The 13378-nt window shown below is 45.5% G+C and overlaps 1 protein-coding gene across 1 annotated transcript in view; it reads left to right on the forward strand.

Moving 5' to 3' along the window:
- Positions 1-2260: 2260 nt before the first annotated feature.
- The window catches only part of Gpc4 (glypican 4), a 113874-nt gene continuing 102756 nt past the window's right edge, over positions 2261-13378 (forward strand). Inside the window, exons 1-2 of the mRNA XM_060375499.1 lie at positions 2261-2368; positions 2804-2992. Coding sequence (XP_060231482.1) covers positions 2833-2992 — 160 coding nt within the window. The 5' untranslated portion in view covers positions 2261-2368; positions 2804-2832. The remainder of the gene's footprint in view (positions 2369-2803; positions 2993-13378) is intronic.

Genomic DNA, 13378 nt, shown 5'->3' on the forward strand with positions numbered 1-13378 from the left:
ATACTTGTTTCATAGATTGCCAGTTTTTCACCCTGTTTGTATTTCAATGAAAGGAGGCTTTGAAATGGGAGCGGCTGCTGAGGGTTCCTGCCTTCCTTGGTAAAGTTCAGACTTGTCCAGATCTGCCTATAGCCAGAGGTAACCTTTTCTGGTTAACAATATACTAAGAGGAAGAGCATCAGTGACTGGAGGGGGGCAAAAAAATGAGTTTTTCTTGATGTGAGAGGGAGTGTTCCAATCCAACCCTATTATAGTTTAGGAAAATCCCCTTTTCTCTAATTGTTACTGAATTATATCTTATTTTATTTCAGAAGAGGGTCATGTGTAGCCCTGTCTATCGGCAAGTTCCTTATGTCCCTGAGGCTGGTCTAGGATTCTTGATCTTCTGGCCAACACCTTCTGAGATTATAGGTGCGCACCATATATCTAGTTTGGAATTTCATTTTACTATTAATGTTGGTTGCATCTCAGATAATATTTCCCTTGGTGAAGAATAGCTTTAAGTATGCATCAATGAAAGTTAAAGTGCCCAGAGGACCTGACCTCATAGTTAGCAGTTTAAGATTAGTTGGACTGTTCAAAAGTTTCTTGAAGATGGCAGGAAATTCAATGGAGTTGAGTTTGCATAATTAAAATGTGTTACCAAACCTCAAAAATTGGAAGCCCCAGCTGGGTGTGGTGGTACAGGCCTTTGATCCCAGCACTCAGGAGGCAGAGGCAGGTGGATCTCTGAGTTCAAGGCCAGCCTGGTCTACAGAGTGAGTTCCAGGACAGCCAAGGCTACATGGAGAAAACGTGTCACAAACAAACAGAAATCAGAAGTTCCAGTTACAGACACGTCACAGTGTGTCAGTTCATGCTACTGGTCTACTTGAGTTACTAGAATGAAGAGGGTCTGCAGTGGGCCTTCAAAACAGTGCTACTGGTTTCTGTGGCTCCTCATGGCTAACCTTGTGAACACAGTTTCCAAACAACAGTGGAGGAAGTCTCCACAAACCCTCTGAGGGCGATAATTGTAATGATGGTTCATATCTTCACCCTATGTAATTTTATGGGAATTGAGAGTCTAGCCAAATAATAAGCTCCAGCCCTTTTCATCTGCCCAGTTCCCAGCACACTCCCGAGGTGTCTGGGGCACTTCTCACCCTATCCTCTTAAAGCAGATTGTAACAATAACAACAGTAATGACAAGTTCACAATCTGCATGGTTCCCTTCATTAAAGGAGCTCTGGGAGCTTCAAAAACACTCATTAATGGAATCTGACAAAGCTTGGAAGGTGAGAAGACTCACCCATTTCCCAGTTTTCTTGTGGCTAAATGCAGACCAGGAAGGATTGGAGATCCTGGACTGTCAATCCTGTGATTACCATGGTCCCCCATTCAAGAGCCCCTGGGCTTTGGACCCACTGCCCTTAGGTGGGTGCTAATTATTAGTGTTTTCTTTCTCTCAGTTTTTATAACTACGCGGGGCAGTGTGGGGCCAAAAGTTCTCCCAAGCAACCTTGATTTAGCTCCATCTGCTTGAGGGTTAGTTATTTTTCTGGCCCGTTTCAGAGTTTGTTGATTTTTTTTTTTTTTTTTTTTTCAGAATATACGGTGTGAATGGGAGTTGAACACTGTGTGGGGATGAAGGGGGCTGAGAAAATGATGGCTAGTTTTGGGGACAAGCTTCTGCTCATTAATGAATGAATCAGGTCGAGGAAGGCCAGGTGAGCCTCTCAAGCCAGCTCTGAGCTCACTCCGCCGTTTGGATCAAAACAATGCCATGAGTGGGTGCCCTCCTGGTCCAGGTATTAGTTAGAATTGGTACTGGACGCTGGGTAGCAGGAGAGAGGCAGGTATTGGCGCTGGAGGGCTAGGTGTTGTTTTGGCTCACCGAGGGGGACAGCCTGTCAGGTGGTTGTGGGGAAAGGCTTTTGACTCAAGGCCCCCATACCCAGGCCACCAGGATCTCTGGGACGTAGGTCCTTAAGCTGGAAGAAATTGCTGTTTTCTCTCTTGGCAGGGGTGGGGTGGGGGGTGGCAGGGGACAGGTTCCCTGCCTCTGAGGAGGAGGGCAGGAGGGAGGAGTCCAGTAGGGCGTGTCAAGGGAAGGAGAGCCGCGCGCCCCGTGCGGGCCCCCTAGGAAGTGGATTTGGCCAGCTCCAGATCCAACCCAGCTTCCAGGTTTTCTCCCGGCCCGGCCCTGCGTGCTCCCGCCTGTCTCGGGCTTGCACACCCCTCCCCGTGCCCGCCCCCTCCCTCCCTAGGGCCGCCCCGCTTGGCCAAGTTTGCGGAGCTTCGCTATGCGAGCCGGGCCAGTCAGTCAGCGGCAGAGCTGAGAAGGGCACAACCGTGCAGCCGAGGGCAGTGAGCAGAGCCGAGCTGGGTGAGCGGAGCAGGGCTGGGTAGCCGGAGCCCCGCGCCAGCGATCACCCGCCGAAGCCGCCCACACTCTGCCCTTCTGCGACGCCTGCCACCTTCCCTTCTTTCCCCGATCCCCTCTGTCCCTAGCCAGCTGGCCTGGGATCTCTAGCCTTCAGAGCCCTGAGGTCACAGATCCTTACCCTAGCTCCCTTGGGTCCCGCACCCATTCCACGCTTTTTTCCTTGTACCGAACCCCGGCCGGGAGCCTGGCACCTGGGACCGTTGCCTGACGCGAGGCCCAGCTTCACTTTTCGCCCGCGTCTCCTCCTCTTGCCCTCCTCGTCACTACCAACTCCCAACTCCTTGGTTCTCGCCCCACTCGTGAGTCCTAGACTCCGCGCCTCTTCGCCTGCTCTGCAGCGCTGCTTCCCGACCGTTCTCATTCTGTCCCCTAAAGGTGGGAGCGCGTCCGCCCGGGTCTGCACCATGGCACGGTTAAGCTTGCTTGCGCTTCTCTGCACCCTGGCCGCTCTCTGCACCTCGCTGCTGGCTGCGGAGCTCAAGTCGAAAAGTTGCTCCGAAGTGCGACGTCTCTACGTGTCCAAAGGCTTCAACAAGAACGATGCCCCCCTCTATGAGATCAATGGTAGGTGGGAATCCTCTCTCCGATACTGAGCGGTGGGCACTCCGGAAAAGGGGCGGCCTTCCACGCCACACCAGGTAGCCGAGAGGGAGAAACAGGCTGGAGCGAGCCAACTCAGGCGCGGAGCGGGTGCAGCGAGTGGAGGGGGCGCCGCCGGTTTGCCCGGTGCCACTCCTGTACACTGCTGCTCCCCCACTCCACCCCACCCCAAGTCTTCTCAGTCTTGGACAGCAACTAAGGACTCTGGCCCCCAAAGTGTGTGGCATGGGTTCTCTCGCCCTTTCCGGGTTGAATTCCTTACTGGGTTCCCCGCTTTGTTGTGTGGGTGACGACGAGGCCGAGTGGGGGCGGGGTGGGGAACCTTCTGGAGTTTGCAGATTGCTAGGGTGGCAAAATACGCGACTTGAATGAGTGTTTCATTGACGTTCTCCTAAGACCCCTCTCCCCACCTTCCACGGCTGACACAGATGAGTTTTTAGGAGCTGCAAGGGCTTTGGAAGTCACCTTTAAAAAGCGAACGCTTTTACTTACTCCCCGCTTCTAAATCCCGACTTTTGGGAAGTCTCCAGCTTTCCGGAAGGTGTTGAATAAAAAGGGTATTTCCCTTCCTTTCCTCTTTTCTCACCTCATTTTAAGGGTTAATTGCACTTTCAGTTACAGACCTTTGAAAGGACTGATTACAGGAAACCTGAATTTCAGTTTGAAGATGGTTATGCAAATGAAGATGACTTTGCCTCTGAAAAAGTTCAGCGGATTTCAGCGCTGGGGGTGTGTGTGTGGGGGGGGGGGTGTGCGCTAGGGTATTTGTGGAAGCCCTCCAGGAGCGCTTGGGGAGGCAGCAGTACGGGTATTCCCCCCCCTCCGTGGTTTAGCGAGGTCTCCAGGCCCGCTGGTGGCAGCGCCTTGGAGAGTCCTCCTTAGTTAGCCCTGTTGTACTCGGGTTTTCCATGCCGCCAACTGTTGCGCACAGAACTGCAGGCTGGCGCCCGAAGCGGCACAGGTAGCTTGTTCACCCTGGGGGTTCAGAAAAAGCCAGGAATCTAGCTGGCTGTTGGCCAGTTTAACCTAACGGAGGAGTTAAGAGATTAGAGCCCCGAAGGCCAAACCTCCATTCCGAACCTTTCATGGAAGTGTGCAGAGTGCGCCTTTGCCTCGCGGTGCTGGTTGCCCGGGTGGGGCAGGCAGGGGGGCCAGCAGCCAGCAAAGGAAATATTGTAATTTTAACCAGGCTTTTCTAAAGGCTTAGGAAGACTTGGGGGTCATCTTTTGGAAGGGCTATTAATAACCTTGGAGATTAAGTGTAGTCATCAATTACATATAAATTACAAAAGTGATTGAGGGGAGTTGCTGGGCACTTTCAGAATGTAACCAGCCTCTGTCTAGAAATAGAACTGAAGAAATTGTTGGTAGTAGCCCAGGCGTCCACTGCACCTTGGCAGTTGTCAAGTAACTCACATGCTATTGATGAAAGGCTGCTTGCCCTTCAACGGCCTGTCTTTTTGGGAGCTCAAGTATGTCCTCCCAGCCTCATGATTTTATTGGCTGTAGAGTTCTGAAAAGCCCCCTTTCTTTTCCTTCTTCCTCCTGCCCTGCCAGTAAAAGAGAACTGAACTAGCAGTCGCTGAAGCCTGGGGGCTCTGCAGGTCAGACCTGTGGTCTTTGTGCCCTGCACAGTTTGGGCCTGGGTGCTTCAGAGATGATTGGTGTGAAGGTTAACAGTTGTCACTCCCACGTTCTGAAGGGAGGCATGCAGCTATACACTTAATAGGAAAGTGACAAGTTTCCATCTGCTCATGCAAACAATATGAGCCTTTGAGATGGACTAAACGCATTTCAGGAGTGGGCTATGAAATTGCCCTCTCCAGTTTCTTCAGGTTTATGGTGGTCAGTATCTACAGATGGCAGGGCATCTTCCCCAGCCAGCAGCTACTGGAAAAGAAAGTTGGAAAGATGGTCAAGGATGCTGGGCGTTCCCTTGGATTGTCATCAGCACTGGCAGACACCTGAGGTACGTCTTTGCATAAATGTCTATCTGGACCCCCCCCAAAAAAAAAAATACGGAGTTTTTAGTGACCAGCAGCAGGAAATGGAGACTATTGTGCTCACACCCAAAACATTTTATTCTTTTTGTCTTGTCCTTCATCTCCTTCCCAGGGTTGCTGCTTTTATTTCCCCTTTTGGACCTCATTCTCCTGAGGAACAAAGGAAGTGCCTTTTTAGCTGGAATCCTTGGAAGACCACCAAGGACTTTAGCTCATGCAGTACAATTTCGCACCACTTTCAACAATAACAAAAATGCATGACTGAATGGCTCAAAAATGTGGAGTGTTAGAGGCATTCATTTGAGTATAGGACACTGTCACAACAGACAGACCCAAGCAAATACCTTTAGACAGCCGGTATAGAAGTGGGGTAATCTTTACCGTCACCCTGGCCTCTACAGTTGTTCACATTAACCTCATCTTCCGTGGGCTATCCTCAGATAATTTTAGCCATCGGGGAGGCAGTTGTGGGAAAGTCAATGGAATGACTGGGCTTGAGCCTAGGTCTGTCTGAATGAATGAGTTGCCAGGCACTTAACTTGGGAGAGATATGTATTTTCTTCAAAGTCAGAGATGATTTTATAGGCAACAGGTTGTAACGTCTAGGTGACTAGTTCACAAACTGTAGGCTAATCCAAATTAAAGGTTTTACTTAATTTGGAAAGAATGATGAGGTTTGAATCTAGGGCTTTGAACATCCTGGGCAAGCACCGCTGAGATATACCCTCTCTCTGGAAGTTTTATTCTTGAAAGTCTTGCACTTGGCCTTCTTAAAGGTCTGGGAAGGCTTTGAGAAGATGTTGTATTCTCAAGGACTCTAAGCTATAGATCATACTTGGGACAATCTTGATGTGCTCTTGAGGGTATCAAGGAGTAAGTACATCACAGTGCCAGAGTTTTCAAGTGAGGTCCTGCACTGCACTGCCCGTGTGCCTGACTACAATACTTTTTCAAATAATGGCCAGTCCAGACTCCATGATCAAAAAGCATCTAAAATAGCTTTTATTGGTCCTATATTTTTGAAGTGTGTGCTATGTGAAGTATTCTGTGCTTAGTATCACAGAGGCAACAAGAACGCAGGAGATGCCCTCCCCCCAAAAGAAAACCCCACCTTGCCTGGTAGTAGGCAGATAAGCCATTCACACATACTTGAAATGCACCATGAAGTGTGATAAGTACTCCATGTGAGTGAAATGAGAAATGTGGGCTTCCCCAAATATCTCAGTGGTAGAACATGTGCTTAGCTTGTGCCAGGCCCTACGTTCAATCCCCAGCACAAACAAACAAAACACAAATAAGGAGAAGGTATTGGGACTAGAGTGTTAAAAAAGGTAATCATAGTTTGTTAGTATAAAATAATACTGTCTTTTTTAAAATATTTATTTTATGTATATGGGTGTTTTGCTTGCATGTATGTCTATGTGAGGGAACTGGAGTAACAGCTGTGAGCTACAAGACAGGTGCTGGGGATTGAACCTGGGTCTTCCAGAAGAGCAACCAGTGCTCTTAACCCCTGAGACATCTCCCCAGCAGGCCCAGCTATCTAAAGTTCTAACCATTTTCATTAGGATGTGCAACAACTAGCACATTGTTAGCAGCCTGCTGTAATTGCCTTGAGGAGTGCAGCATTCGGTTAGGGATAGTACTGAGTTTGTAAAAGGCCCCCTTTCACAGTGATACGGAATGATACCAAGGAGAACGTTTTCCTGGTCACTGTGATCTTTGAGTCTTTGTTTCCTGTTCCGATCATCTTGATGAGCAAAGCACCCGTGAACGGGTACCTACACTTGGAAATGCTTATATATGTATTTCAAAGGATTCTGAAAATTACTTAAGCTATGTTAGGACAGGGAAAACATAGGGAAAGAGATAACTGAGATTTTTATTATAAATAATACAAGGTATATTTTAAAGATTTGTGTTTTCCCTTTTCCATTTGGTTAGGTTGGGTTTTATTTATTTATTTATTTTTGAGGCCAGGTCTTATGACGTAGCCCTAGTTGTCCTGGAACTCAGTATGCAGACCAGGCTGGTCTTGAACTCAAAGAGGTCTGCCTGCTTCAGCCTCCCAAGTGCTTGGGCTTAAAGGCATGTACCAACACCACGACAGGCTTGGGTTGGATTTTGTTATTGACCTTGAGATCTTTTAATCTATTGTCATCATGAGTTTGGCTCCCTGTGTTTTTGTTTGAGAAGGTCTTATTGAGGCCCAGGGCCTGTCTGTACCTTCAGTGTTAAAGCAACAGTCTTCTGGGTGCGCTCAGAAAGAACTTAGTAACTGTCTGGCTTACGCAGTTGAATCCATTTTAGAATGTGTAAATATAAAATGTTTGATTCAGCGTAATTACTATTTTCCTTTTTTTTATTTGATTCACATCAGGTTGCATGCAATTTCAGGATTAGCTGGAGACTAGACTGAGGAAGGAAAAAGGGAATTTTCTGTTTTTTGAACACCAGTGTTAGTCTGAGTCAGTTCAAAGTGTCTTTCTCGAGTTCCCCAGTAACATTAACTATTTTATGTAGCACAAGATTTGCTCCTCTATATGTTCACAAAAATGCATTTGTCCCTTAATAGATAGCTATTGTGTGCTTTGCTTTGGCTCAGTCCCCTGCTAAGGACTTTGACTCATTTGAAGGCCACTGTTATCATTCACAGTCAAAATTATCATCACCTTTAATTTGCTCGGAAAAACTGAGATTGGAAAGGATTAAGAAGTACATTTGTGGGGTTGGAAAGATAGACAGCTTAGCAGTTAGGAGCACTGGTGGCTCTTGCCGAGAGCCTGTGTTCCATTCCAAGCACAGACATAGGGTCTTAAAACCACACCCAACTCCAGTCCCAGGGATCCAACACCCTCTTCTGGTCTCTGAGGCACCAGCCGTGTACACAGTGCAGAGGCATACATGCATCAAAACACCAATACACATCAAAGTAAGTAAGTAAAGTAATTAAATGTAAAAAACCAAATACATTCAGAGTTCTACAGATAGTGAGTGGCAGAGGCAGGGTTTGAATCCAGACCATCATTGACCTGGAATAAGTTATGCATTGTGTTGTGCTAAGGTGGGAAGGTACATTCTCCAGTGCCCTTGGAGGTTTTAGGGATGTTAATTAGGTAGCACTGCCCTCAAGCTGTAGGGGAGGGGATCCAGTCACATCTTCAACAGGCAAAATGTCAGATACAGACAGTGTTCAGTGCACACATCATTTTCCTGGACCACGGGGAGCTTTGAGGGTTCCTAGGGAGAACAGTGTCCAGGCTTAAGTTGTTTTAGAAAGATAGTTAGCAACACTTTGATGTTCAAGAGTTGGTGAGGCCAGAGATGAAGGCAGATAGATCTGTCAGGAGGCTGTTTAAATAGTTCTTAGCTAGTCTGCCTGCGCCTTCCTGTTGTGAAGATGGCCGTCAGCCAGTTTGAATGGAGTCATCCCTCTGTGTTGAGCTTCCGTGGCTCCAGATACCTTAAATCATCCCGTTTTCATGGATAGTGTTGAGCTCTCCAAGGGTTCTGTGCCCTCTTCGAATTCCCCACTGAAAGCAGAATCTTGCACAGAACTGCTTGGACACATATCGACTACCTCTTCTTAACCAGAAGCAAGCAGTTCACGGGCAGATAGTGCAACTCCACTTGGCATGCTCTTTGCCCACCAGTAATGAGCATGTTCCAGTGCTAAACAGATGAGGGGTTCAGGCTACGGTTCTATGGCACCATTGACGTAATGACGTATTTCTACAGTATATAACAATTCCATTGGTCTGTTGTACTCCCAGGAATCTTGGACCTAAACACTTGAAAGTACAACAACAACAAAAAAGTGAGAGTCAATTTCCGTGACAGGTTGACATTACCTGAGGGACATTTTTATGCTTTGAGGGAGTAAATGCCATTATTAAACTAATAACAGTATCATGGGCACTTACATTTCTTTACATCTGTCTATTAATTTATGTGTATCATGTGGCAGTGTAAGGGCTTGGTGGTAGAGGTACATGTCACGTAAGCTTGTGACGTTAGGACAGTGTGGGAGTGTCAGTTCTCCTCTACCTCCTCATGGGTTCCAGGATTAAACTCAAGTGGTCAGGCAGCCCTATACCTGGTGAGCCATCTCAGGACCCCATTATTGGAAATTTTAGGAGAGATTCAGAATTCTGGTTTTCCCATGTCTTAAGATACGTACAGTTTAAGGAACGGACAATTGAAGTGGTTATGATTCAGCACACTTAGAGGAGTGCATTTACCATGTTAGGTCCAGGATATCGAGCTTGCTCAGTGTGTATGAGTTATGCTTTTTTCAAAAAACTAAACAAAATTCCCCCTACATTTTGTTGTTACCATGTATAAAAGGATCAGAATATTTTATATAAACAAGCAGATAGATTAAAATGTGAACAGGTAAGAGCTGGCATTTTCAATTCCATTTGGTTAAACATCTGTTGCTTACTAGAGAACATGAAAGTGCAGAAAATTGACGAAGCGATTCCATCCTGGAGGTAATTTGAAATATTATATTTAAGTTCTGATGCATTTAATTTAGGAGTCTGGTGGGAGAGAAAGAAAAAATCAAAGAGATCCATCAGCCAGGTATTCAACTTTTGAAAAAGAACCTCTAACAAATGTTCAAACTTAGGGGAAAAACTGAATGGAAGATTTAAAAAAGTCAATAACCTCCAGGAAGCCTGGAAACTATGCAAAAACATCTTATTGGAAGCCCAGATAAATGTGTGCCAGACATCAAAAAGACCAGCTGCTTGGGGGAAGGAGAAAAAAAAAAAAGGAAAGAAAGAAAGAAAGAAGCCGGCATGACTAACTGGCAGAGTGAAAGAAGTTGCTTGAGGGAAAAAGACATCTCTCCCAAAACAGTCTAGGGCAGAAGTCCACCAGGTATGGCGAGGCAGGCGAGGCAGGTACAAACTAGAAATTAAGTGGGACAAGAGATAATTGAAGGGGAATCTTGTGAGGTAGATTGAAAATTGCTCCATGTTACCATGATAGTGAGAAGAGTAGGCGGCGCCCAACTTTTCAGAGGAAAAGCAGGATGGGTTCTTTAAAGGGATATCATGTCTGATTAATCACCCAGAGTTCTTTGCCAGGAAAATAAAAATCATGTGAGGGCTGGGTATGTAGTTCAGTGATAAAACACATGCTTATTAACATACACAGGGCTCTGGGTTCCATCCCCAGTATTCATCAGTCAGTCATTCAGTCCATCAGTCAATAAAACCATTTGGCCACAGGAAAATAGACATATACAGTTTAGGCTTAAAAAAAAGTTACACGATGGGATACCAGGGCCAAGAATACTTACAAAGTCCATTTATTTTGGGATAAGTAGGGTTGCTGGTTTATTAAAGATGGAAAATTGAGGAAGGAAAAAAAAAAGTCTAGATGAGGATCTGCTTTCTAGCATGAGTAGTTCTAGCCTAATTCTGTGACCAGTTTGTTGTCTGGTATTTTTGGTGAGGTTTTTCTTTCTTTGAAAAGGACTGGGATGGAGAGTTTGAGTGCAGAATTTGATGAGTGGTTGTCAGTTCTCATTGTACTACAGCATCACTTGGAGATTGTAAAGGGTACTGATGTATGGGTAGCATTCAACAACAAAGACTTTGGTGAGTTGGGCTAGGTTGTAGCTGGGCTGGCTGTTTGCTCTTGGGCGCTCTGTGTGTGCGTGTTACTAGGTATTGAGCCTCACTAAGTTGCCCTGGCTGGCCTTAAACTCACTCTGTAGCTGAAGCAGACCTCGAACTTGTTTCCCTGTCTCAGTAGTAGTAGCTGGAATTGTGTGTGTGTGTGTGTGTGTTGTGTTGTGTTTTCTTAATGATTATCTGCAGTTGCTGCCATTAATGATGTCTAAGGTCCATCTCATCTCTCAGTTTCTCTTATTCTGAACTTGCCAATGAAATTGGCTCAGGTAAAACCTTTCATTGAAACACTGTGCATATTTGCTTTAATTTTGGCAAGTCTGGGGTTAAGTGAATGCCTGTTAAACTTGGGGGAAAGATATTTTAAGTTCATGATAAAAGCACAAACCGGAACCATTGACTCTTTGCAAGTAGAGACATTAAGGCTATTGAAAGTATTTTGGAGAGAATTAGGGTGAATCCAGCCTTCTTGTCATATATTGATTAAATGTCAGTGTGCCTGGTGGTATTTCTCTCTTTTTTCTTTATTTGTAAAATAACCCCAAATCTCTTTATTCCCAACTTTAATGTCCTCTTTGCCACATGTTTATTCCCTTCAAGTATCTTATCAAGAAATAGAAGTACAACAAATCTCTGGGCTTCTCAGCACAACCATCCAGAACGCAGCTGGGAATGTGGGAACTGTTGGAAAAGCTAAATGATGGAGACAGCTGTCAGAAAGCTTGTGCACTTTGCTTGGAGAAAAGACCTTCAGAACTTTTATCATCAGTAATCAGTGAGCAGAGCGGTATGCTAGGCTCTGGGGATTCCAAGAGGTGTAAAATTGGAATCAAGCTTTTGAGTTTGCATCTGAATTAGGTAGATAGCATTTACACAGGAGGAGATAAAGGAATTGGTTATCTGCTCTCCTAGCCTAGGGATGAAGAGTGTGCTGGCTGGGAAGTAGAGGGTGTCTCAGAAAGGTGTTGGGTTTTTTAATTTGTTTGTTTGTTTTAGAAACCTAAAACTTGACATCTGACTAAAGTGAAGAGGCTAGTGTGAAAATGGTGAGTGGCTAGACGCTGAACACATTATTTGATTTGTTGCCCTTCAGTGTACTCTGTTTTTGGGTTTTTGAGATAGGATTTCTCTGTGTAGACCAGGCTGTCCTGGACTAGATTTGTAGATCAGGATGGCCTAGAACTCACTTAATCCCCTAGTGCTGGATTAAAGGCATGCACTGCCACACCTGGCCTTTGATGCACTCTTAAGTGCTCAGTTCAATTGCTGTGCCATCTCTCCAGTTTCCCAAAGCACCCTTGAGAGACTTAGTGTATTTCAGGACAGGAATGTTTTTTTTTTTTTTTTTTGTTTGTTTGTTTTTTGTTTTTTATGTCCAGAGGTGAAAGTACACAAAGTACATTTGAGAGAGTTCCATTGGAAATTCTGGGAAAGTGGCAGGAGGGGGGGGGGGAGTCCAGTTTATACCTTTGCCTGCTTAGTGTCTCAACAATGCTGAACCAGTGAAGGAAGCAGTATGAATACCCTTTGTCTTCCCTTCTCATCTCTCTCTCTCTCTCTCCCCACTTTCCCTTCCCTTCTCAGCCAGGTCTTTTTATTGTAGTCCAGGATGGATGTCTCAGCCTAACCTCTGCTACAGTCACAGGTGTGCATACCACCTTACCTGGCTCATATGTGCCTTTATGTTAGAAAGAAAAATAGGTTAAAGAGAAGGTGATGTAGTTCAGCGGTAGAGTGCTTGGGCAGCATGTTCAAGGTCCTGGGTTCTGTCTCCAGCTCCCCATCTCTGGAATAAGTTAAAGGCTGTATATTATTAATGTAGTCGCTTATTCACTTGAGAGCGTTTGGCTTATGACTTTGTTCCCCTCCAACTCCTCTTCTAAGCCATGTAGAACATCCAAGTTAGATGAATTGCCTGCTGTGCCCAGTTTCAGAAACTGACATCTTGACCTAAAGTCACAAGAGGCAAGAAAACTAGCTCTCAGTTAGGGACGACACGTTTAAATATTGGAATATTGGTTTCTCTTTTAAACATTTACCAAATTAAGTAAATGTATAACGATAAGAAGTGTTACAGGCTAAGGATACTAGTTTCTTAACCCTGTAGTTATTTGAACCTTTAAAAAAGAAAGCCCATTTTGCCCTGCTAGACCTGAACTGAGAGAACAGACCCATGGCCTCCAATTACTGTCATGCCAGGTAGCCCATTGGTAGATCCTTGAGAAATGTTTTTATGGTTTCCCAAAGTTCAGGAACTATTAAAGTTTTATATTAATTCTATGAATAGATTTTTTGGGTGGCTGTGAGGGTGGAACCCCGTGGCCTTGTGTATAATTATGAGGCAAAGGCTTTATATCACTGAGCTCAGCACTCATTCTAGGAGCTGGCATTTCTGGTCAACCTGTACTGTTGTTTGAATTTTTGTTTTTAATCTTTCTCCGAGTTCATGTATTGTAAGCTAAAACTCCACATGCTCATGGTATTGGGAAGGTGGCACTTTTGGGAGGGAGGTGAGTGGGGTTGAATGGGGTTAGTGTCCCTGTTAAAAGGCCTCAGAGAGATCCCTTGAGCATGTGTTCCATGAAATTAATAGTGAGAAGCCCGCCATGTGTGAAATAGGAAGTGAGCCCTCACCAGACACCGAATATGCAGGACCTTCTTGGCCTCCTTGTGGTGTGAAATCCATTTCTGTCATTTATTGCCAC

The sequence above is a fragment of the Meriones unguiculatus genome, chromosome X (assembly GCF_030254825.1).
Source record: "Meriones unguiculatus strain TT.TT164.6M chromosome X, Bangor_MerUng_6.1, whole genome shotgun sequence".
NCBI lineage: Eukaryota > Metazoa > Chordata > Mammalia > Rodentia > Muridae > Meriones > Meriones unguiculatus.